General features: G+C 44.6%; 3 protein-coding genes across 5 annotated transcripts; 1 reads left to right on the top strand and 2 right to left on the bottom strand.

The window, feature by feature from the left end:
• Positions 1-27: 27 nt before the first annotated feature.
• Positions 28-16,284, top strand: ppp4r4 (protein phosphatase 4 regulatory subunit 4). The gene is made up of 26 exons (XM_022758925.1): positions 28-135; positions 1,969-2,042; positions 3,258-3,360; positions 3,486-3,633; positions 4,306-4,379; positions 4,501-4,607; positions 4,712-4,819; positions 5,387-5,508; positions 5,937-6,059; positions 6,851-6,993; positions 7,087-7,206; positions 9,312-9,389; positions 9,726-9,809; positions 9,945-10,118; positions 10,211-10,316; positions 10,512-10,659; positions 10,760-10,904; positions 11,049-11,087; positions 11,189-11,260; positions 11,339-11,402; positions 11,500-11,574; positions 11,871-11,961; positions 12,843-12,904; positions 13,025-13,122; positions 13,468-13,529; positions 14,832-16,284. Exons 1-26 carry the CDS (start codon positions 28-30, stop codon positions 14,875-14,877), a joined length of 2,574 nt encoding a protein of 857 aa, XP_022614646.1. The 3' UTR covers positions 14,878-16,284.
• A 74-nt stretch (positions 16,285-16,358) lies between these two features.
• LOC111231717 (protein Z-dependent protease inhibitor-like) lies at positions 16,359-20,821 on the bottom strand. The gene is made up of 6 exons (XM_022758935.1): positions 20,719-20,821; positions 19,894-20,190; positions 19,516-19,803; positions 18,011-18,284; positions 17,639-17,786; positions 16,359-17,476 (listed from the first exon to the last, which is right to left on the bottom strand). The coding sequence occupies exons 2-6, from the start codon at positions 20,174-20,176 to the stop codon at positions 17,288-17,290; spliced, it is 1,182 nt and encodes a 393-aa protein (XP_022614656.1). The 5' UTR covers positions 20,177-20,190; positions 20,719-20,821; the 3' UTR covers positions 16,359-17,287.
• Positions 20,822-21,260: 439 nt separating this feature from the next.
• On the bottom strand, positions 21,261-24,714 carry xrcc3 (X-ray repair cross complementing 3). 3 transcript variants are annotated; one of them, XM_022758980.1, is made up of 7 exons: positions 24,534-24,714; positions 23,867-23,951; positions 23,575-23,787; positions 23,147-23,301; positions 22,861-23,073; positions 22,568-22,605; positions 21,261-22,324 (listed from the first exon to the last, which is right to left on the bottom strand). In XM_022758980.1, the coding sequence occupies exons 1-7, from the start codon at positions 24,576-24,578 to the stop codon at positions 22,105-22,107; spliced, it is 969 nt and encodes a 322-aa protein (XP_022614701.1). In that variant the 5' UTR covers positions 24,579-24,714; the 3' UTR covers positions 21,261-22,104. The 3 variants fall into 3 exon arrangements, with proteins under 3 accessions (XP_022614701.1, XP_022614700.1, XP_022614702.1); XM_022758979.1 differs by having other exon boundaries at positions 23,867-24,004; positions 24,524-24,708; XM_022758981.1 differs by lacking the exon at positions 22,568-22,605 and having other exon boundaries at positions 23,867-24,004; positions 24,524-24,710.
• Positions 24,715-24,794: the final 80 nt, after the last annotated feature.

The raw sequence follows: 24,794 nt of genomic DNA, 5'->3' as shown, positions 1-24,794 counted from the left end.
CCAGACTGGGTAATTTCCAGTGAACAGATGTTCTCCAGCAGAATGAGTGTGAACCAGTCCAGCCTGCTGTACGGACAGCTGGAGGAGCTGCAGGAGCTCGCCTTCATCGAGAGGCCGATCCGCAGGAGTCTCAAGGTATTTTTACATCTCAGCCTCTGATGGTCTGAAGACTGACGTGTTGAGACACTGAGTGGGTCATGTGTTGAACAGTTTGAGATGTGTGAGACGTGAAGTGATGATGATGATGATTGAGGTGATAATGTGACATGTTGTATGAGTCAGTGAGAGGAAGATCAGCAGCCTCCATGCAGGAAGCAGAGGGGAGACCCGCTATCTGCGCAGCATGACGCAGTTTCTGTCTGTCTGTCCACCTGTCTGTCTGTCTGTCTGCAGTGAGACAGGTGGACAGACAGACAGGTGGACAGTCTCTTGTGTCTGTCAGGATCTCGTCACCGTAAACATGAACATTATTCTCTAACCGTTACATCAGCATCCACATGTGAGCATATTTCACGTAGGAAGAAGTGCACTGTAAGTAACAGAAGAGACGATAAATAGCCTACTGTAGGTCTATACGAACACACATTAACAAGACTTTTGGCTAATGATCAGTTTTTTGATCAGTAGATGGATCAGTTGGTCCATCAAAACCCTAAATGCCAGAAAATAGTTTAAAAAAATGTCCAAAACCCAAAGACTCTGTTTAACATCATGTCTGAAGAGAAGCAGCAAAGATTGAACAATTTGCTTGACCAATCAATATTTGTTCAATCAATATTTGACCAAATAATATTGAAACCACAAACATTTGGTGCAGATTAAAACAGCTGCAGGTGAATCATTTTCTATTTTGTCTATGACAGTAGATACATGTTGTTGGACAATAACAACATGTGCTTTAAATAACATGTTGTTGGACAGTAGATACATGTTGTTGGACAGTAGATACATGTTGGACAATAGATACATGTTGTTGGACAATAGATACATGTTGTTGGACAGTAGATACATGTTGGACAGTAGATACATGTTGTTGTATAATAGATACATGTTTTTGGACAGTAGGAACATGTTGGACAATAGATACATGTTGTTGGACAGTAGATACATGTTGGACAATAGATACATGTTGTTGGACAATAGATACATGTTGTTGGACAGTAGATACATGTTGGACAGTAGATACATGTTGGAAAATAGATACATGTTGTTGGACAGTAGATACATGTTGTTGGACAGTAGATACATGTTGGACAATAGATACATGTTGTTGGACAGTAGATACATGTTGTTGGACAGTAGATACATGTTGTTGGACAGTAGATACATGTTGGACAATAGATACATGTTTTTGGACAGTAGATACATGTTGTTGGACAGACCTTTTAGATGAAAACATGGTTTCCTCTTCAGTGGAGGAAATTCTGGATGGTCAGTGTCACCTGAACACTGCGTACTGCACTTTGACATCACACCTGTGGGCGGAGCCTGTGTGTTTATGAACGTAGGGAGGGCCAATGGTTTCACAGGAGAGACTCACATGCACTAACATGCACACGTACATGCACTTACATGTACACATATGGCACTAACAAGCACATGCCGCCATCCCAGCTACTAAAACAAAGAACAGAGAAACTCACATCACTGACATCTGACATAACACACAGAGGGGGTGTGGCTTCATTCTCTGCTCGGGACACCATTAGTCCACTGTATCTTTACATAGAGAACAGCTGCTTGCTGCTGTGTTATTGTTTAAAATCTTCTATATATAACCTGTAAGTACAGAACTAAATTAAATGTACAAATGCAAAAAATGTCTGCCATTAATTTCTGATAAATTAACGATACAGGGGTTGTTATTATTATGACTTTCACATAATAACTAACAGACATTTAAATAAAATAAGTGCCTTTAAAAAACATAACACTGAGTTTTTGGAGTTGTTTGTTGTTTCCTGTCAGACGGCGGAGGAGATTGATCAGCTGACTGTGGATGAAGACCTGAATGACATTGAGAGAGCCGTCTACCTGCTCAGGTGAGAGCTGGGGGTCATTTAGAAACAAGTCTACGCTGCGTTACCTGTGGACATGTCAGTGATGTCACATTCTTCAGTGCTTTTGTGATTGTTTTTCTTTTAGTTTTCTGTTTGACCTCAGACTGTGTTGAAACTAGTTTCAGGTTATTAGTCAGGAAACCCTCAGTCAGTTCAGATTCAAGAAGAATCCTCAATAAATAAAAAGAGGCCTCAGGAGGAAAGAAAGAAGAAAGAAGCAGTCCAGTCCTCCACCTGTCCTCCTTCCCCATGACCCAGTAAACTCTGAAGCTAATTGAACAGTGAAGGTAATCATCCTGTAGTCTGATCCCTGGAGATCTGAACTAGTTCACTGAACTCATTCAGTCTGGACTGAAACTTGAAACACAGCTGAAACCTGCAGGACTCAGGGGTACTGGACTGTGGAGGATCAATCAGGATCTGAGCTCTGTAACTGATGTTGTAAATGTTTCTGAAAACAGAGCTTAAACTCAAATATATAAACAACAGCTGGACAGAAACCACAGGAGACCTACACAGACTGTTTTTATGGAGGGTTCTGGACTCTACTGATTCAGATTCAGGTTCTAAGATTTATTTAGGCTACGTCCGCACGACTATGTTTTCATTTTAAAACGAAAAAGATCTCCATCCAGACTATCACACCTGAAAACACACATAGCTGAGCAGTCACCTACACTGAGCATGTGCGAGCAGGTGTAAACAGGAAGTAGCTTGTCTCCTCTGCAGTAAATCCTCTGAAGGAGGAACAGCAAAGACAGTTGTAGCATTAAAACAGAGAATGTAAGTGAACAACAGCTGCTAGCAAAGACAACAAGGTCAGTAACACTGTCATTCATTATCATGTTGTATTCACCACTGGTAGTCCAGGCTGATGAGAGCCAATCAGGAGAAACCGTGGCTGTGACCTCATTGTTTACAAAGGTCTCAGTTTCTGTCCAGACTACAACACAACCCCAGAGTTTTCAAAATAAAATACAATCCCAGAGTTTTCGAAATAAAACAGGTCAAGCAACGTTTCCAAAAGTCTCCGTTTATGTGGCTCGAAAACTCAGAAGTCGTGTGACGGGAGGTGAAAACGTAGCAAAAGAGATGCTTTTTTAAAAATGAAAACGAAGTTGTGTGGAGACGGCCTTATAGTCCCTCAGAGTTCCTCTGTGTTTTCCTTCATGTTTTTGTATTTCCTCTCCTCGTCAGTGTGGGTCAGGAGGTGCAGAGAGCAAGCGTCATAAGTAACCTGCCGAGTCTCGTTCGTCAGAATCCGGCTGAGACTTTTCGTCGGGTCGTACCAAAAGTCCGGGTATGTAACAGTCAGACTGTATGTGTGTGTGCAGGTAGACGAAGGCAGGATGAGAGTCAGACAGTCATTCTGGGAAATTACAGGTGTGTCACACAGGTATAACCTGTCCTGTCTGTGTGATTTAGGAGGCCCTGAACGGATGCGGAGCTGAAATCCAGCTGGCAGCAGCAGCATCGTTTCTAACTATCCTACAGGACGACATCATCCTGATCCACACCCACACGTACTCCATCCTGAAGACAGTCCTACTGCACCTGAACCACAGAGACACAGGTAACACACCTGAACCACTGAGATCATGATTATGAGCTACAGTTTAGAATCAATGGGTTTGAAATCCAGCTGTGGTTAACTGGACCTGATCTGTTAAAACACTGGATTACCAGTTCAGATTACCTCAAGTTACCTGAGCATCCACCATCACAGGTGGAACACCAGACTGGTCCGTGGCCTGTAGTTACTTAGTTTAACCTGGAGACATTTTGAATCACCAAAAACCACCAAAATGTGGACCTGTGGAGGTCCAGACTAGACCAGTTCAGTTCAAGTGAAATCTTCTGAGGACCCAGTTTCAGAGACCAACTCATGTTAAGACTGATCAGGTTTTTCTGGTGTTGACGTCGATGTTGACTTTGATGACGACAATGACGATGAAGTTGACGATGACACTGACAATGACGATGAAGTTGACGATCACGATGACAATGGCATTGACAATGACGATGATGATGACGATGACAATGACGTTGACGTTGACGATGATGACAATGACGATGACAATGGCATTGACGATGACGTTGACGTTGACGATGACGATGATGATGACGTTGACGTTGACGTTGACGATGACGATGACGATGACGATGATGATGACGTTGACGTTGATGTTGACGATGACGATGACGATGATGATGACATTGACGATGATGTGTTTGTTGTTGTCAGTTGTGAGCAACGCCTGGTTGGAGACTCTGCTGTCGGCCATCAACGCTTTACCCAAGGAGACCATCAAACAGGAGGTACAGTAATCAGGGATCTCTACCTGTCTCACTCTGTACCTGATTCTCTCTGTACCCGTCTCTCTCTCTGTACCTGTGTGTCTCTTTACCTGTCTCTGTCTGTACCTGTCTGTCTCTGCAGGTGCTGAACCCTCTCCTGTATCAGTCTCAGCTGTCTCACTCTCTTCAGGCTCGTCTGGCCAGCTGTCGAATTTTGGGAAAAGTGGCCTGCAAGTTTGATTCCCACATGTGAGCTTTCTAATTGATTATTGATCAGATGATGAAATCTGATGGTGTGTGTTGATGTTGCTACACCTGGTGTGACACTGACAGGTGTGTTCTCTGTATATCAGAGTGAAGATGGAGCTGCTGCCATTGGCTCGGTCTTTATGTCAGGATGTTGAGTTTGAGGTCCGAGCCTGTATGTGCCGTCAGCTGGAGAGCATCGCCAGAGCGACTGGGTAAACCTCACCATACACCAAGCAAACACCTACCAATCACCAACCAGCCTTAAAGACTCTTTGTGTTTGGACTTTTCAAATTAGTTTGGTCATTGTCATTTCATGTTTTATTTTGAAGTAGCTTTCTTTGTGTGTCTCTTGTTGTTTTTACTTCCTGTCTTTGTCCTGTTTCCCTCCAGTTTGATGACAGTCCTAATGTGTTTCATCTGTGTTCAATTACCCTTGCCTCCCTTGTGTCTATTTAGTCTCTGTGCTCCACTTTGTTTTTGTCAGTTTGTCCTGTTCTCCTGAGTTGTAGTCCTGTTTCGCTTCAGTGTTCCCGTTTTTTGTTCTCTGGTGTTTTCTTTTGTTCTTGGATTTTCTGTTTTTTTGTTCCTGGCTGGTGTATTTTGGATTTGTTGTGTTTTTCATTCACTTAATAAATCACTGATTTCACCTACTCTTGGATGGTCTGCATTTGGGTCCCTTATAACTACAAAACCTGACAACACCAACTAAACGCCAAACACAAACACCAAGCAAACGCCCTGCTGAGGTGAGGCAGTGTGTCTCTTGTCTGTCCTTCAGGGTGGACGACACCAGGATGGAGCTGCTTCCTGAACTGGTGGAGCTCGCTGGAGATGAGGAAAGCAGCGTCCGCCTCGCTGCCTTTGACACCATCATCAACCTGATGGAGATGATTGACAGTGGTGAGTCATTAGGTTACAACAGGTGGAGCTGAGAAGCTGTCTGCAAAGTTTAAAGCCCCCTCCTTTTCAGAAACACCACATTTACAGCCCCTTACTCTTTATGAAGATTCTCAGTCATCCAGGTCATGGTTATCTGAGACAAGTTAAATCAAAGGCAACTGGACTTGGTTGTAGATACTTAAAGACATTTCACCTCATCCAAGAGGCTTCTTCAGTTGTGGCTGACCGGTGAGGAGACCCAGGTATTTCAACTCTGTAGGGTCGTTATGAGGACCATTGATGTCACAACATGAGTGACATCAGCCTCTTGGATGAGAGGTGAAAATGTCTTCAAGTAGCTACAACCAAGTCCAGTTGCCCTTGATTCAAATTTCCTTGGTCCCCCTCCTCTCCACAAACACCATGATTAAAGCCCCCTCCTCTTTCAGATGACAGACTCCATGTAGTGGTTCCTCTGGTGATGTCCGTGTGCGAGGCATCATCGCAGGCGGATGAAGCTGTCGTGGCGTCTTTGTCGTTCCAGTTTGGGAGGCTCTGCAGTGGACTGACAGGTGAGACTCAACACTGACATCACACAGTAGAGACTGCTGAAGCTTAAGTGGAATAAGTCCAGAGTATCCACCATATGAAGTTCAGTGAAGGCTGGCAGATATGAGACGGAGGTGGTGAATTAAAATTTTGTTCATAAATCGGTAATGCTGGAGGAAGGGGTAAGTTTCTGGTAGGATCACCCAAGGCAAACTGGTCCCAGATGAGAGGACAAATTTAGTGAGACTAACTATGAACAGTGACTTCAGGAAAGAGTTACCTTGCCTGGAATAAGCAGACCTTGGGCCTTTCCTGGGCCTGATCTGATCAGCTGAAGGGGTGACATGGGGCAACTGCCCTGCAGGTCCACTACCTGGAAGGCTAGATGTAAGGGTCAAGTTGCCAAGCAACGCCATTGGCCCTAGTGTGCTAACCACAAACTTAGTAAACTAGTCCTAGGGGTGTGAATTGTCACTTCTCTGGTGGGAATGGAGCCAGAGTTGAAGTCGAAAATGAGGCAATACCAACTAAATGTAGTTGGGCTCAAGTCTGTGCAATCACCAACTCTTGCCCAGGGTGAAAAGCACCCTGTTGTGTTGGAGTTTTCCCCTGAGAACAAGAGGGTCTGTGTTTCCAACATTCAGTCCAACATCTTGTTGGCAGGTGTTGGACTCCATCAGGTTTGTTCCTGTCACAGATTTAGTTTGTGGTTTTCAGGAACAGGATCTGAAAGTGTGGTCAAGCTGTGGAGTGACGGTATGGGGACTTAAGGACTGATGAGTCGTGATGTTTCTGAGGAGTCATTGTGTTTCAGGGTCTCTGTCAGATGAGCAGAGGGGCCGGTTGCTGCAGAGGTTTAAGGTGCTGTGTGTCGCCGGTCTACAGACTGAAGGAAACCAGATTGACATCAACAACGAGTCTAAGTTGATCCGCTGCAACTGCTGCTACAACCTACCGGTAAATTCCCCACACACTCAGCGGAGCTTCAGACTTCAGTTCAACCTTCAGTCTTTCAGATGGTAGATATCACTCTTTACTTTCTCTCTGCAGGCCATGGTGGTGTTTGCTGACTCCACCCACTTCCTGTCAGAGCTCTACCCATCGTTCTCCAGTCTTTGTTGTGACCCAGAAGTCAGTGTTCGACGAAGTGCTGCAGCCAGTTTCCACCAGGTCAGATTAGATAGATAGATAGATAGATAGATAGATAGATAGATAGATAGATAGATAGATAGATAGATAGATAGATAGATAGATAGATAGATACTTTATTTATTCCCTAGGGGAAATTCATGTGTCCATTAGCTCATTGTTGATAATAATAATAATAATAACAGTTGATAATAAATAAACAATAATGATTGGATTAATCCACTTCCTTTGGCTGAGGTGTTGTACAGCCTGATGGCAGTGGGAACAAAAGATCTCCTGAACCTCTCTGTTCTGCAGTGAGATGAGACGTTTGCTGCAGCTGCAGCTGCTTCTCTGTCCTGCCAGAATGTTGTGGAGAGGATGTTGGTATTGTCCAAGATGGCCTCCATCTTACATTGCATGTGTCTCTCCACAACAGTCCTGAGTGAGTCCAGACTCCTGCAGCACAGACCCAGCCTTTTTTACCAGCTTGTCCAGTCTCTTTGTGTTTGTGTCTGACATGCTGCTGCCCCAGCAGACTGCAGCATTAAAGAGTCCACTGGCCACCACTGACTGATAAAACGTGCAGCATTTCACTGCAGATGTCAAAGGACCTGAGCCTCCTGAGGAAAAAGAGCCGGCTCCGCCCCGTCAGGTAGATGGCATCCGTGTTCAGGGACCAGTCCAGTTTACTGTCCAGGTGCATACCTAGGTATTTATAAGTGTGCACCACCTCAATGTCCTTCCCTCAAATGTTGACTGGCTGAAGGGCCTAGACCTCTGAAAGTCAATGACCATCTCCTTGGTCTTGGAGGTGTTCAGAAGGAGGCAGTTCTTGTCGCTCCATTCACTGAAGGTCATCGTCAGATCCCTGTACTCCTCTTCCTGCCCGTTCCTCGTCCGCGCCACAATAGTTGTGTCATCTGAGTATTTCTGGATGTGGCAGGACTCAGAGTTGTATTTAAAGTCGGCCGTATACAGGGTGAACATGAACAGAGCCAGAACAGTCCCCTGTGGAGCCCCGGTGCTACTCATCACTGTCTCTGAGACACAGTTACCCAGCCTGACGTACTTTGGTCGTCTTGTCAGGTAATCCACAATCCAGGATGTGAAGCAGGGCTCCGCCCCCATCCCTTCCAGCTTGTCTTTAAAAGTGGGGGGTTGGATGGTGTTAAATGCACCTGAGAAATCAAAGAACATAATCCTCATGTAACTACCTGGCTCATCCAAGTAAGAATGGGCCTAGTGGAACATGTAAAGGACGGCACCATCCAATCCAATATGTTCTTTGTAGGTGAACTGTAGGGGGTCTAGTGCTGTTCAACCTGTGGCCTCAGAAGGTGGAGAAGCAGCTGCTCCAGGGTCTTCATGATGTGTGATGTGAAGGCCACCGGTCTGTAGTCATTTATCTCAGCTGGTCGTGCTACTTTATGTATTGGAACAAGACATGATGTTTTCCACAGGACCAGGATCCTCCCGGTTTGAAGGCTTAAGTTAAAGATCCTCTGGAGAGGCTCAGCCAGCTGGGCTGTACAGGCCTGTTGCCTTTCCAGGACGTATCCTCTTGAGCTCCACCCTCACCTCCTCCACTGTAAAGGACAGGAGACTTGACCCCAGTGTGGAGGGAGGTGCAGCTGTAGTGTCAGGTTGTGGAGAAGATACCGTAGGAGAAGCTGCAGCTGAAGCAGTGGGAGAGAGAACAGTGTCAAACCTGCTGTAGAACAGGTTGAACTCATTGGCCTTGTCCACATCACCTCATGTTGCACACACCTGAGCTTCTCCTTGTCTTCATCCCCGAAGGCCTCCTTTTTTATGATTGATATACATGAACAAATAACATCATGATGTTTCATCTGTTGTGAGTGTGAACAGTAGTGAAGTTTGTCCTGAGGGTGGCACTACTGAAAAGATCATGGAGTGGTTTAAATCTAAAGGGTTCATCCTCTGAGGAGCAGGAAGAAAGTTAGGACACTGATGACCAGTACCAGTTGAGTGATCATGAACATCACCCGCCTTAGGTTCTGCATGGTTACAAAAGGCAAGAGTTAAGAGATGAAAGAAGGAAGTGTTCAATGTTTGAAAGTTTCTTCTGCTAATAGTTTGTAAAACTGTTTCCCCTCTTTCTGTTGGCCCACCACAACTGTCAGGTGGTGAAGCTGCTCGGTTCAAACGTCCAGGTGGTCCACAAAGAGCTTCTGGTCCTACTGCAGGACGACGCTCTGGAGGTGAGAGTCCCCGCTCAGTCCACATTGTTAGCATGTTTCTTTAGAAACTCTTCACTGAAGTCACAGCAATGAGTGTGTGTTTGTCATCACAACATCGCCGTGTCGAAGTTGTTTCCATGTGTGTTGCTGTATTTATGTGAGGTCTAGTTTTTGTCTTTGGACTGAGTTGTAGCTATGAAGCAGATAAATCATGTTTGTGCAAATGTTACCACACAGTGTGCCAAACATTTAACAACAGCCCAGACCAAACACATCTACACTTTCTTCAGAACATGTAGTTTCTTCAACTCAAATGTTAGTGTTATCTGTATTGAAGCCTCTGCTGTTGTTGTTGAGGTGCTGGATGCACTGATGAATCACCTGGAAGAAACTCTGGAGGCAGTTCTGTCCAGAGGAGAGAACCTGACACTGGACAACAAGGTAGGAAAACAAACCTCTGACTTTAAACTAGTTCTGAGTTCAGCCTGGGTTTTTCTTTCTTTTCCTGTTTCTTCTATAATCCTGGTTCCTCTGTTCTTCCACGTTCTCCCGTGGTCCCTATTTGCGCCTCATCAGTTCCCGGAACTGCTGACAGCCCTGTTGTTGGCAGAGCAGAAGGTTGGTTCTTCTCTGCGTTGGCGGCTGCATGAAAAGCTGCTGCAGCGTTACAGCTGCCTGGCCAGACTGCTGCCTGGAGAACTGCTGCACCAGAGCTTCTCCCCTCGCATCTTCATCATCCTCACCACCAATGTCAGTACTACTAGATGCCACAAGACGTGACATAATTCAACAGGTAAACAGCTGAACAGACAAGTAATCTCCTCTGGTAACTGTGGTTGCAGAAGGTGTTGCCTGTGCAGAAGGAGGCAGCTCGGACGTTTTGCATATTTCTCCGCTACAATCGGAAACAGGAGCAGCGCCAGGAGATGATGGAGCGACTGATCCAAGGTCAGAACACCATGGTCCTATAGTCTCAGGTGCTTTGAGTACGTCACCTCAGTAATTTGTTTTAAAAAGCTTTTTTTAAAAATCTATCACAACCTCTGTAAAGATCATAAAGGACTGTCATTTGACAAATGTTGAGCAAATTGTGAGGCCACATTAGAAGCTTTGCGTTCATGTTGGTCTGTCTCTGATCCTCAGATCTGGCCCAGGGTCGGAGCTACTGGAACCGTCTGAGGTTCCTTGATGTTTGTGAAATGGCCTCTGAGATTTTCTCCAGAAAATACTTCAACAAACACTTCCTGAGTCCGGCACTGGAGCTGGTCCACGACCCCGTCGCCAACGTGAGGTAGTTCTGTCAGAACGCTGTCCAATGAGGCAGGTCAAATCTGTCTTTCTGACATCAAATGTGACACACTGGTCTGCCTGTTCACATGTCTACCTGTCAGGTACAAGCTGTGCCAGTTGTTGCCCAGGTTACGTTCGTCGCTCCGTCTGCCAGCTGATAAACAACTGCTGCAGCAACTCGACTTCTGCGTCCAGAAACTTTTATGCAGAGAGAAAGACAAGGACGTGGTGGCAACCATTCGCAAGGTAACATCCACACTGCCTGTGACCAATCCAGACCTCTGTCAGACGATTCTGTAGACTTGAGATGAATCCAATCCACGGAGACCAGAGTTTGCTTTTTAGCCTTGATAGGTGTAGATGATTCACTGTGTTCATCATGTTTTCCAGACAGTGTTGGAACTGGACAAACTGGACCTCACAGAACCTGTAAGAAGCCTGTTTTTAAGACCTGGACTGTAGAATAAATAACAGCTGAATGTTTTGTTTCTGTTCCGCTCTACATCTGGTCTCTGGTCTCTTGTTGTCAGTTTCATAAGAGGCAGGAGAGGGATTTACTGGACCAGAAAAAGGAGAAGGAGGAGACTCTGCTGCTGGAGATGGTGAGTCTGAACCTGACAGCTCGTCTACCGTCTAAATCACTTCCTGTTACGTTGTAATGACATTTCCTCTGTCGTCAGGAACAGCTGGAGCGACAGCAGAGCGAAGGGAAACTCAACTCTGAAAAACATACAGAGAGAAAACGTGAGCACAACTGTCCTTTTACTTTTGAATGAGTCGGAGGGGGAAGATCTGACTGTTTGGTCTGTAGTCCCGTCTGTGAACCATCTCTCTTTGACAGGAAGGGAAAGCAAGACCATTCTCTCTGCAACCAAATCCATGTCCGTGTCCTCATCTGGAGCTGCCTTGTCCTCTGGTAAGACAGAAATATGACAACTGATAAAATGTTTTATCTTTGAACTTCCAACACAATCTTGTTTTTTAGTCTTGACAGACGTCTTCTCAACGTACCTGTCATTAATGATGGTAGATGTACAGATTTTTATCACCAGCATTAGTTTGGTGGATGGTTTATGATGAGTTCTAATTATCTTTACAGTCCCGGCGGTTGGTACATACCGGACTGTGGTGGATGTTTTCAGGCCCATGTAAACAGTGTTAAGAACATGGAGGTGTATCAGAAAATTATGATGATGTTTCTTCTTCTTACAGGTAAGGAGATGAGGAAGGCTAAACTGTCACGGAGTCGATCCCTCAGCAGTCAGCCAACAACATCTAAAACCGCCAACTCAGACAGACCTGTGTAAGACCCACCAGAACTCCTTCACTTTCAGTTTAACTTTCTTAGGGTCTCTTCTTGGGGGTAAATGGACCATGAGATAGATCAGCACTGTACTGGACTGTTGTGGTTCAGAGGGAGCTGATCCTGAAGTGGATCTGTTTCAGTCCTCAGCTGTGGTCCTGGTCTCTGGGTTAAGACTGAAAGAATGACATGGTGGATCCATGATTGCCCATGGCAGGGGGTCTGCACTCAGATCCAGGAGGAGAACCACTGCTCCTTCATATTGAAAGGGGTCAGCAGACATGGTTCAACATCTGATCAGGATCGTCCAGGGAGAACTTTTCTTTAACAGTTGAACAGAAACTGTATTTTCTTTGTTGTCTCTTTCTGGAGCTCCTTCACTTCCTGCTTGATGATGTTGTTCTTTGCCGTTGTGGTCTTCATGACTTTGTCAAAGTCAGACATCTTGTCCCTCTTCGGTCTTGCCCTGATCTTGTTGACTTGTACCTTCTCCCAGATCCTCCTAAGAAACGTCAGGCACTGTGAGAGTCTTTGAGGACTAACCTCTTGACCCCTGTACAGGAACAATCAATAAAAGTCCAGTTTTGGTCGATCACACCTGTAACAACACCAGTCAGAAAATGTGGGTCAGAAACAGGCGTAGGAATCACAACCCAGGAAAAAGGACGTTACAATCTCTGGTGGACATCTAGTTTTCACTTGGTGCAGTGAGGTAGACCTGGACTCAGGGTATGGTCAGTGCACTCTGACCTCTGACATCACTGGTGGGTGGGGTTACTTGTGCTTAAAGTCACTGTAGAGTTTTATCTGTTGGTTTTTAAATGTGGACCGGAACAAGGTTCAAGGTTCTAAATGTTCTGTTTTCTGGCTCTGTGATTCAGGAAGGTTAAGGAGCTGAGTGGTACATCTGGATCTGGGAAGTCCTCCATGATTCAGAGCAAAGGTACCACATCTTTACACACACCATATCATTAACCCTGATCAGGATCAGTTGTTAGGACTGCAGGACACAGTCAGGATGATTCATGGTCATTATTCTTACATCACTTCTGGTGTTTTATAGATGACTCCTTGAGGACTGTCCACTTCACCATGGCAACTCAGTCCACCTCCTCCATGCCAGTCCTGATCCGCAGCAACACCACCAGCCTCCTGGACAGGGCTAGTACGCTGGACCACAGAACTAGTTCCATGGACCACAGGGCCAGTTCCATAGAGCAGAGAGACCATAGAACTGGCACACTGGACCATAGAACCAGTAACATGGACCACAGGAACAATATGGTGGACCATAGAACTGCTACAATGGACCACAGGACCAATACCTTGGACCAGAGAGACCACAGAAGCAGTACCTTGGACCATAGGACCAGTACCATTGACCAGAGAGACCATAGAACCAGTACCTTAGACCAGAGAGACCATAGAATCAGTACTGTGGACCAGAGAGACCATAGGACCAGTACTTTGAATCAGAGAGATCATAGGAGCAGTACCTTGGACCAGCGCAGTAAAACAATGGACCGGGGATGTGGAGTCAAGGAGAGCCAGTCCAGAAAGCTGTCAATGTGAGTTCTAGCTAAAACATTCACATTCTGGTGGTAGAACTCTTTGAATTGATGGTTCCACATGTTTTGATTTTTTTTTTTTACAGTTTATCACCCAAAAACTCTTTAGACAAGGTTCCAAACCAGGTTCTCTCTTACTGAACCAATTACATGTTTGTGTGCCCCTCCCCTCAAGACAAGGTCACCTGAGGTAACCTGGTTTTAGCCCTGGTCTAATCCCATATAGTCTTGTTATTTACACTGACTCAGACCCTTATATCCAGAGCATGTTTATCCCAGACTTAATCCATGTTTAAATTTGGGCTGTCTTAATCCCGGTTTTGTTTTAGCCCCACTGTTCACCTGGTTTTAGCCTTAGATTCCACTTGTTTAATCCAGTTTTGACCCTGATTTAACCTGAGCTTTAACCTGATCTGATTAGCTAGCTTGGTCCTGGTTTAGCCTGTTCAAACCTTGGAATATCCCTATTTAGCTGTTGTTGTATTGTATGTCTTAACCCTAGATTAACCCAGTTAAATCCATATTTTACCTGGATTTTATCCTGGTTCAGTTTATTGCTGCTTCATGGCTGACTTAGCCCAGGTGTAGCCCTCTCTAAACCTTTGTTATTGTCTTGTTAGTACTCATTTTTCTTCGGTCTTTGTTCCTACTTTAGCCCTGATTTTCTTCTTATTGTTGAGCTCTGACTTTATTCTGGTTTATTCTGGATTTTATCTTAGTTTAGTCCAGGGGTCGGTTACCCGTCGCTCTTTAGTCCCTCCTCCTGGCTCCCTAGCTTTGTCACACTTTTTACATCTCGTTATCATTGTCCTGAAATCATCCGTACCCAATTATGAAAACATGTAGCCTGTACAACAAATTAAAAAAAGGATTTAGAACTTCGTTAGATACACGTCATGCTACATCACAGCGCTGGTGTCTGGGTGTTTTCCTCAGATAGATGTGGATTCAAAATCCAAAGAAAGAAGTGTCAGAGCAAAATTTTAATAGTGTGGACAGGTGTGTTTGTGTTCACCACCTCTGCTTAATGTTTATTCTGAAGTTAATAAACAAGATAACATGTGACGGTGAAGAAGGACCAGAGTAAAGGTAGTTTGTCAACTGTTTATTTCTTGTAGTTCTATAATTTCATTAATGTACAGAAGTGTTAAAGTGCCAAATGATCATAACCAGCCACAGCAGACGACTTATAAAACATGTTCATTTAGACCAATACCTTAAAGGGCTTATCTTTAAGTTTCTGGAGATTGAACTTTGTGTTTACAGTTTTAAATTATTAATGTGCTGTTTTTTTTCCAACAGAAACAGGAAGTCGAACTCTTTCAGTGTCCAGTCGGGTCGAGACTGAAGATGATGTCAGCATACCTCCAACAGGCCATTAGCCAATCAGCAGTCAGGGAGCACTTTCAGGACATTACCCAGAATGCAACAGGACATCATCTCTGTCTGACAGTGACGAACAGAGACAGTAGAGCCTAACCTCTATTTGTATCTACTGAGCACTGTGTATTCTAATGATCTCATCCTGTCACCTGATTGGTTCAGTAAATTCCACACATTTAAACTGTGTCTGTGTTCTTATTGGTCGGTGGTTTCAACTGCTAATGTGTGACTGGTTGGATGATCGCTGACATCACAGGAAAGGTGTTACATTCTGTTGGACCAGGTCTAATAACATCTGATCATCTAGTTGTCACGACCAGGCAAGGACTCAGGACACAGATGCAGGGTTCAATAGACAGTCTTTATTGTTTTCTTCAGGGCGCCTCCAAGTGGAGAAATAAATAGGCTATCAAACCTAATTCTCACTATATCAGAGGCTATAAAAAATATCAAAATAATCACTCCGCTAAGGAGGAAAAACACAATGGATTATTAAACTACTATCTGTAAAATAAAAACTCCAGCAAACTGGAGGCTCTACTCTACAAAAAGTAAGTAAACAAAACATCACCCCACATGGAGGAAACAAAAGGCTATGCAAACTTAAACTATGACACAAAACTAGGAAATAAACTTACAACTCAAAATCTCTCACTTGGAGGAAGAAGAACGCAAGACTTTAAGGAACGCTGTGACGAAGAGCTGGGGTGCACGCACGCAGACGAAACACACTGGCACAAGACAAAGGGAGACTATTTAAACACTGGGCAAGGGGAACAGGTGAAAACACTCAGGGCAATCAGACTGAGACACATGAGGAAGGGCAAGTGATCTGAAACGAGAGGAGAGTTACTTTTCAAAATAAAACAGGAAATGACAGGACAAAACAAAACCAGGACAAGACAACCTCACCACGGTGTGACACTAGTCATCATCACAGAGTCTCCACGGTAACCTGCACCTGTTCACCACCAGAGATCCAACAGTCTGTTCAGTGTCCTTCAGTCTGTCCGACTGTCAGGCTGAAACATCTGTACAGATGTGATGATCCTGTTAACTGATTTTCTAATACATTCACGGAAGAGTTTTTAATAAGACTGAACCAATCAGCTCTCAGATCAGTCACAGCCAGGTTTTTTCCAGCATGCACTGAGCTGAGTACCTAACCCTGCAGCTGTGCCGATGCCATGAGGTTAAGGCTACTGATGTCAGCCTGACATCACAGCAGGTCATGATTGCATCCGACAGAAATATACTAGCATACAGTCATTGAACGATCGATTGGTTCTGGAGTCCATCATTCCTGCACATGATTCAGATCATCTTAACAGGAACTGGTGCAGTGCTCTGTCTATTGTTTGGGCAGGAATATGTGATGTCACAGTGAGGTTTGATGACATCATGAGTGATGTTGGTGAACACGAGCCACAAAACGCTACAGGAGAATGTTTTTAAATATTTAATGTTGTACAGGTGGTTAATAACAGTCATCAACTATGAATAGAACATGTGGTATGGTATGATAGTTGCTGTCATGCTGTCATGCTAACATGCTGATTAGCTGTAAACACAGTCCAGCTGAGGTGGATGGGATGTCACCACACCGGTCAGTCATCCAGGACTCATCAACACTGTTAACTACCAGGTTACGACAGGGAGGACTAGTCCCAGGTTGTAGTTACTCCAACATGGTGACTTTAAGTTCAGGGCTGTGGCGCAGATGTCACACAGATTAATATTCTGTTTGACTCCTCCTCCCTGTACAGGGCAGTGTGCTGCGTTCAGTCACTGGATGACTCGGCATCAAACATAAATCACAGATCCTCAGTGAGAGGGTGAAGGGAACGTTACAATCGATGTTGAAAACAAAGCAGCGTCAGCGTGTGATCTCATCACTGGTCACATGACAACAACCAGATATTGATTTTTTATCTTTAAGTTTATTCTTGACATTGAACTACATACTAACATCAGCTGATGTTTAGCAGGTATGTTTACTATGCTAATTAGCAGTAAACAAAGCGTCCAGCTGAGGCTGATGGGAATGTCATTACATGTTGTTTGGTCATGAACCAGGTAAGTGAAAAAATCAAAATGTTGACCTGATGATGGCTCTAGAGGAAAAGTCAGATCAGTAATTTCAGTTTAATCGTCAGGGCCGTTCAGATTGATCTTGCGACCCCTCAGGGAGTCCGGACCCTCAGGCTGGAAAACACAGTAAACACTACAGACTGAGACATGAGTCTACTGACAGTAGAATAACATTAGAACATTGTACACCTGCTACATCCTCATTTTAAACTGTTAACGTAAAGTTTGATAGGTGTGACTCAGGTGGACGTGGCTAAGCAACCTCTCAGGTAACCTAGTTGTTATTATTTCTTGGTGGGGTCGACCACTCGGCCCATGAACAGCAGGTTGCCAGTGGTCGGCTGGTAGATGATGAAGATGAAGGGTCTGTTGATGGTGAGTCGAGGAGGAAGAGCAGAGAACACGCTGACTCCGCCCCCTTCAGGGATGTTATCACTGCGCTCGTCAACTGAGACGATGGATTTATGGAAAACCTGGAAACAGTAAAACAAACAGGTAAATAATATAAATAAATAAAGTTTAGGGACAGAGCTTTTCACAATAAAATACATAGAAATCTGATCAAACTAGATCCTAGTTCAGACTCATTCTCAAACGTTAAAGCAGCACAGACACGGACTGCAGACAAAACTCACCTCTGTGAGTCTGGGTCCTTTAGCCCCACCCATGTTGGTGGTGTCAGCGTCGTCCTGAAACACCTGAGTGATGTCAAGAGTCTGCAGGACGTCCTTCAGAGAATAGGAACGCTCCAACATGAAGCGAGGGAGCTGCACCTCCAACTTCCTGTTAATAAAATAAAACAAGTTTTATCTCTGAGGGTGAGGACGACAGAAACTATTCAGATGTAGTAGGTCCCTGAAGACTTTATTTCTATTGTATAATAATAATAATATGTAATAAATAGGACGTCCATCTATTCATGTTAATATCAAACAGTTTGCACACGACTCTGTCATTTATGTTGATGTGGGGGTAAAGAAAGACTAAAGGATGGGGGGGTGTCTCACGTCTTCTTCAGCTGTTTGATCCAGGCCTGAATCTTCTCGGCTGTTATTTCACCTTCGACTGTGTTGATGTCCACGTCTTCATCAGGCAGCACCACTAACATCGCCGCTCCGTCCGTCATCGGCAGCTTCAACACGCCGACCTTCACCAAGCGGTCGTATGCCAGGAAGTACTTATCGGCCCTAAACATCATGGTAACCATGACGACGTGATACTTGTCCACGTAGAAACGCTCGTCCTGAGAGAGGGATGCGTTAAAGTACGGAGTGAACTGGGCTGAAAGACAAAAAGAACTTTATTTATACAGACAGACAAATATTATTTATATCAAATAACAGAGATGAGTTAGAAGACTGAACCATCGACCATGAGCTCTCTGACAGGGACAGAGGCGGAACTGGTGCAGAAGGTTGAGGGGGGCTCATTAGATAAAAGACAAGTGACAAAACAAACACCATCATACAGATCCTCCAGACCCAGGTCTCTGGACTTAGTGGAGGATCACCATATTCCCTCATGTGATGATGATGATGATGCAGAGCGCTGTCTAACCAACATCTCCCATGGTTCAACTGGATTGAGATCTGGAGACTTGTGAAGGTCACATGACTCACATCATCTATATCAGAGCATCAGTGGCCCGTGAACTTTGACGTGTGGACTGAGACACTGTCGTCCTGTTTCTCCTTTAGTTTGTCACCATCTGCAGTCTGGAACTAAACGTCTGAAGAGGGACTGGATTCTTTCCTGTCTGGAGTTTCCCACCAGGCACCAGGAGGAGACAGTGAACTCATGAACTCATGAACTCATGAACACGTGAGACTGAGAGGAACAACTGGAGAACACCTGGCTGAGGAGAGTCTGTGCGGACGGAGGATGAGTCTCTGGGTCATGAAGTAAAAACTTTTGTTTTTGTTAAATACATTTTTAATAATAAAAAGAACAAGTCTCTAACTGAGGGTGAAACTAATCTGGTTCTGGTCTCAGCAGAGACTCAGGCAGTGCCGGAAATGAACAGGGGCAAAGGTCAAAAACTACCCCAAGATCTAACATCTGATGATCTTACATCATCATTTCAATTTCATTCCTTTTTATTTTCATTTCTTTTTCTAACACAAACAGTGCCATTGCTCACACTCTGTACGTCTGTAACCATGACAACACACTACCTTGTCACACTGTTACAATACCTGTCAGAGACCAGGTCATCTGGACTACAGGCCCATCACTGTCACCGGGCATCATTGATTTGTTCATGGTAAGTAACATCAGTGCTAATGCTACTGTTAGCCATAGCTAACAGTGTTAGCATGTTGGCAGTAAATGTTAGCTAGCTAACGTTACTGTAGTCTCACACAGTCAGACCCATGTCATTTCATCCATGCTCTAAACGTCAGCAGAAACTGGATCATTTGAAGGAATGTGATGCAGTTTTCTATATAAAAGGATTATACACAACCTGCCCCATTGTAACTCCGCCCCCTGACAGGAAGCAGGTGATACATACTCTGGTATGAGGCAGCAGTGGCAAGCAGCAGCTGGGTCTGGGGGTCCAGGTTGGTCACCAGCTCCCGGACCTGATCACTGGTCTGCTGCTGGACCCAGCGGTTGATGATGTCGACAGCTTCCTGTGGTGCTGTGTAGACCAGATTCTCAGCATGTCCCCCAAACTTTGTCTGAACCAGGTCCAGGTAGGAGGGGGACAACTGGAAGCCCTGGGCGGGGAGGATGGCCACGCCCTGCTGCAGGTTCCCGCCCCCCTGCAGGACGATGGTCCTCAGAGTCTGAAACAAATCTGAGAACACCAGAGAAAGATTCAAACCTCAAAGTCTAAAACTAAAACAGTATCTGAAGTCCACCTCTGAACCTTGATCTCAGACGCTACCTGGTAGAGTTTGTGGGTCCAGTCCAGTCAGGGTAAGTCCTTGAAGCAGCTGGTCCTGGGTCGGCCCGTTGCTGGCACTCAGCAGCGCCATCAGTCCGGCGGACAGCGTGAACGGAGACAGGAAGACGTTCTCGTCAGTCCGACTAGCGACCACTCGATACAACCGGGTGGCGAAGTCTGAGTTCCTATTGGTCAAATCCTCCACAGAGGGGTTGACGGTCTGAGAGGAGGCTGGACTCAGGAAGAGGAGGAGGACCAATGGGAGGGGGGCGGAGAGATTCATGGTCACAGTGCCCTCTGGTGGAGGAGACGGGAAAAAAATCTGTCACATTTACAGGAAACTGGGGGAGTAGACCGCAACCAGAAACATCTGCAGTCCCAGAACCAGGTTCATGACTGAGATGTATTAGAGCTAAAGCAGCTGTTACTGATCAATAATATCAGCCATCAGCTCAGAGCAGGAGCAAGGCCCTCTGTTATCTAATGACGTCACTCAGGTCTGCTTTATTTATTTTCTATGATTAGTTTTAGTTTTTAACTATTGTGTCAAAGTGTGTGCGTGCGTGGGCTTTTAATTTGAAAGGATTTTTTTTCCTGTTTGGACAACATTCCTGATCAGTCCAGATCAATAGGAAATATTATCTATTGATCAGTTCGCTGCTGCCGTCAGGAGTGACTCCATCACTTCGATCTGATCGCTCAGTATCGGTGATATATTGATGATATAATCTACTGATAAACAGCTGCAGCCCGTCAGTCCGCTGCTGTAAACAACAAACAACCGGAAACAAACAAACACACGTCATCACATGTTATCACACTGACCTTCACTTTCCTCTGTTGATCTTCGATATTTGACTTTTGATCAGACGTCTTTCTGCTCTGAAGCTTCACGAGCTGCGCATCAACATCAAGCTCACGCCCTGGTCAGCGCAGCAAACATCACTTCCTATTGACTCTTTTCAAAATAAAAGTCCATTTGCGCAGTTGCAGCACAACGTTGGCGATTTAAAAAAAAACAGAATATCTGTAACATGATTAAACTTCAATAAAGATGAATGAAAACACATAAGGTCACATCACAGTTCAACACAAACTTTAATCAATTAGTTCATTAATGAATTTGTTTACTGACAGAGACTGACTAATCACTCTTTCTGCCTAATGGTCTTCATCAGGGAGTGAGGGATGGACTTCATTTTATGACACGTAGACAAAATTATTAATAAATTAATTTATTGTTACAGACTTGAATCATAACAGGTAAAAAAGAATCAGTTGCACGAAGGTTTAATAATGTAGTAACATCATGTAAATAAACAGTAAATATAACTAAATGAGTTTTATTCTCACATGTAACATGACAAACACTTTTCTAACAGGACCAGAGAAAATAATTGTAACAGAGAATCATAAAGATAAAGATGAGCTAAACTTAACAGCATTCTCTGATAAACCTAAACTGATTAAATATTGTTGTTAAACTGTGGAGTTATTATAAATGATAAAAACACAAAAACTTTTTATTTTGTATTCGTTTTATTACAACTGTACAAACACTTTACCGCTTTTCTTATGAAGGAAACAAAGCAACGTCCAATTTCTATAGTACTCTACTGTCTTTACTGCAAACTGCGCAGGCGCACTGACAGCGACCTGACGTCATGATATTATTATGTGAATATATTATGATATATATCAGTAAAAGCAACAGGAGAGAGTAGATCATGGTAAAATAGAGTAGATAGATACTTTATTTATCTCCTAGGGGAAATTCACATGTCCAGTAGCTCATTAGTAATAATAATAATAGTTGATAATAAATAATAATAATAATAAATTAATCTAGTCTTTGGCTTAGGTGTCCAGCAGCCTGATGGATCTCCTGAACCTCTGTCCTGCAGTGAGACGTTGGCTGTAGCTGCTTCTCTGTCCTGTCACAATGGTTTGGAGAGGTATGTGATGATGATGATGATGTTGATGATGATGATGATGATGATGATGATGATGGTTTGTGAAGAAAAGCGAAAAAGAATGATGCAGAAGTTCCACTGGAGAAACGGCCATTTTAAGTTACTGTCCACACACGTGTAGATTCAAACGCAAACTGCGACCTTGTGTGATTTATTTATAATCTTTATATCACACAGTTTTCATACACATCTTTATTTATATATTTGAATGGATGGCTCTTTCCATTAAAACAGTTTATCAGTCAGAGCTGGAGACGCCTCGGACCCCCTCACTCCAGACTGCGGCGTCTCGTCCATCTCGGGCCAGGTGAGGCGCAAACACCACCTCTAGCCTGCGGAGGGCGCTGCACTGGTCGCCACGGGCAATGGTCCCCTGGAGACGCCTGATCATCAGCCGGACCATCACCTGATTGGCCCAGGCCAACCCCAGAGCAGGTGACACATTGGAGGACAGAGGTCTGAGACAGAGAATAAATTTGATCACGTCACAGATTTATAATCAATGAAAGTGATCCACAAACACTCCTTTCTCTTTGTTTCTAATTTGTTTCAAATCAGTGTGGATCAGATCAATAATAAATATATCAATAACATCAGATCACCATGAATGATTTAACAAAATAAAGATGAAGAAGAAAGAAGGAAGGAAGGAAGGAAGGAAGGAAGGAAGGAAGCAGAATGACAGATTAGTCAGTTTTTACCCCAAACTGTGATCAGCTCTGTTGAAGACATCTGTGACCTGAAACACACACATTATTGATTATTGATCTGTGATAACCATCAGATTAAAGATGGAGTTTGGTTGTGGCTGCCGCTCTGACGGACGCTGTCGGGTTTAGTTATGAAAATGTGTCATGTGGCACCTCCCTGCCTGCAGGGGGTATGGCTGCTTTTCAGCTGTCACCTGGACAACCAAGATTAAGACACTGACTTCAACCTGCTGCTAACCATCTAGTAGAGGCTTAGGGTGAGGGAGGATAGTTGAGTGTGTTACCTGGTTGATACAGAGGACAGGTGTGCTGAACTCCTGGCTCAGGTGGTGCAGTGTGGAGGAGAAGGTGAGCAGCTGTTTGTTCCTCTCCAGCCAATCATCAGCCTGGAACTCAGACCTGAACAGAGCCGCCACTGAGTCCACGACCAAGAGCCGGACCAGACCCCGAGCCAGCAGGAGGGGAACACGCTGGGACAGACACACCTGGAGAGAGTCCTGAGGAGACAGAGACAGGTGACAGGTGTGAAAAGGCCTCAGCCTCGGCCTCTGATCAGCAGGAGAGACTCACCAGATCAGCAGCATGCTCGATGTAGATCCGATCACTGAACTGGGTTCTGCTGATCAGGGATGGTGGGATGTCAGAGCGCAGACAGGACTGTCCTCTGATCAGCTGCTGGAGTCGTCTGATGGGAAACGAGTCCTCGGTGCAGATATAAACTGCTCCTGTACAAACACAGAGTTCATCGTAGCTCGTTCACTGATCCTGAGTCTCATGTTAAAGTTACACTTCATCAAAATCAAGTACAGGATTTAGAAGGGTTCAGGACCAGGAGCAGCCAGTCCAGATGTAGTCCAGATACAAACAGGTAGTTAAGATGGTGGTCAAGTTCACTACAGTCCTCATCTGAGAGAGATAACTCCAACCAAACTCCATACTGAGCCCGTCAGCCAGCGTGAAGCTTTACTGTGTGGGGAGCTGATGGTGTGTTTACTGACCTGAGTCCAGCCCTCTGTACAGTGTGGGGTACTGTACAGATAGACAGAGCTGCAGAGCCAGCTGAGTCTTTCCCGCTCCGCTCTCGCCAGAGAGCTCAGTGACCCCCCCCACAGGAAGACCCCCCCTCAGCAGCTCATCCAGTAAAGGACAGCCCACGCTGAGTCTGAGGCCGGACTCCAACCTGCGACACTCCCCACGATGGAGGACGAGGGCTGAAAACAAACACACAGGTTAACTCACTCTGACATCACACTGTCACATCCAATCAGAATGCACATCTGCTGCCCTGACCTGGGACTGGAGGGTATGATCTGTAGGAGGAGGCGGTAGCGGTGAGCAGCTGCTGGACGTCAGAGCGGGACAGGCCGGTGAGTCTCTGCAGGTCCAGACCAGAAACACATAAAACCTCCCTGACAGACTTCATCTTGGCTAGAGAGAGATGGAAACATGTGGTTACCATGGTCATAATAATCAGATCAAATGTCTAGTAGAATATGTTGAATGTAGTTTACCAAAATGTTGAATATATGTTTCATTAGATTGTGGAAGTACACTGATGTTACAACATAGATGATCTTATTTATTTTGATCTAATTTATTTTTATTAATTTTTGTTCATTTAATTGTATACATTTATATATTATATATTATATATTATTTTATTATTTATCTAATTTTTCTGATTAATTGTTTTTGTTTTATCGTTGAACAATATTTAAAGTTCAATAAGTGCGCGGTGTTACCAAAGTCAATGAGTAATCGTGTTAAATAATTGTGATCTCAAAATTGATAAAAATAATTGGAGCATCAGGAGTCAGAATCCTCTACTGATCATGAGACAGCAACACCTCCGACATGATCTCAGTGTGACCTGCTGTTAAATCATGTTTGTGGACAAGAAGCGACGTAACAAAAAGTTTATATGTGAATGAAGCCTGGTTCTCTGACCTCTCCTCACCGCTGCCCTGATCCTCGGGTTGAGCTCCAGTTGTTCCCAGTTCATCTCCCCGCTGCTCCAGAGAACCCGCCTTTTATCTCCGCATTAAACAATGTGTTTGTGCTTTGTCGTTTTGTTTTGTTTTTCTATCCGCGCGGCTTCACAACACTGACGAACACCCGCCCAAACGCCATACGTCATCACTCGTCGCCGGGGGGAACCATTTGCCCGGTTCAGTGGAGGTGAATCGTCCCGGTCTAAGACTAAAATCAAAGTCCATCT

The sequence above is a fragment of the Seriola dumerili genome, unplaced genomic scaffold, assembly GCF_002260705.1.
Source record: "Seriola dumerili isolate Sdu_G_001 unplaced genomic scaffold, Sdu_1.0 BDQW01000312.1, whole genome shotgun sequence".
Lineage (NCBI taxonomy): Eukaryota > Metazoa > Chordata > Actinopteri > Carangiformes > Carangidae > Seriola > Seriola dumerili.
Note: the sequence above shows the minus strand (reverse complement) of the source record. Positions and strands in the feature narration are given on the sequence as shown.

What these genes read in the sequence shown, in the direction of transcription:
- ppp4r4 (XM_022758925.1), top strand. Translation starts at nt 28, where the DNA reads ATGTTCTCCAGCAGAATGAGTGTGAACCAGTCCAGCCTGCTGTACGGA. An exon ending in GATGGAGCGACTGATCCAAG is followed by an intron (nt 10,317 to 10,511) that starts GTCAGAACACCA and finishes TCTGATCCTCAG; the next exon opens with ATCTGGCCCAGGGTCGGAGC. An exon ending in CCACCAGCCTCCTGGACAGG is followed by an intron (nt 13,123 to 13,467) that starts GCTAGTACGCTG and finishes ACCTTGGACCAG; the next exon opens with CGCAGTAAAACAATGGACCG.
- LOC111231717 (XM_022758935.1), bottom strand. Translation starts at nt 20,176, where the DNA reads ATGAATCTCTCCGCCCCCCTCCCATTGGTCCTCCTCCTCTTCCTGAGT. An exon ending in GGACCCACAAACTCTACCAG is followed by an intron (nt 19,804 to 19,893) that starts GTAGCGTCTGAG and finishes TGGTGTTCTCAG; the next exon opens with ATTTGTTTCAGACTCTGAGG. An exon ending in CACTGCTGCCTCATACCAGA is followed by an intron (nt 18,285 to 19,515) that starts GTATGTATCACC and finishes TTTGTCTTTCAG; the next exon opens with CCCAGTTCACTCCGTACTTT.
- xrcc3 (XM_022758979.1), bottom strand. Translation starts at nt 24,578, where the DNA reads ATGAACTGGGAACAACTGGAGCTCAACCCGAGGATCAGGGCAGCGGTG. An exon ending in CAGGGCAGCGGTGAGGAGAG is followed by an intron (nt 24,005 to 24,523) that starts GTCAGAGAACCA and finishes ATCTCTCTCTAG; the next exon opens with CCAAGATGAAGTCTGTCAGG. An exon ending in TCGAGCATGCTGCTGATCTG is followed by an intron (nt 23,074 to 23,146) that starts GTGAGTCTCTCC and finishes CTGTCTCCTCAG; the next exon opens with GACTCTCTCCAGGTGTGTCT.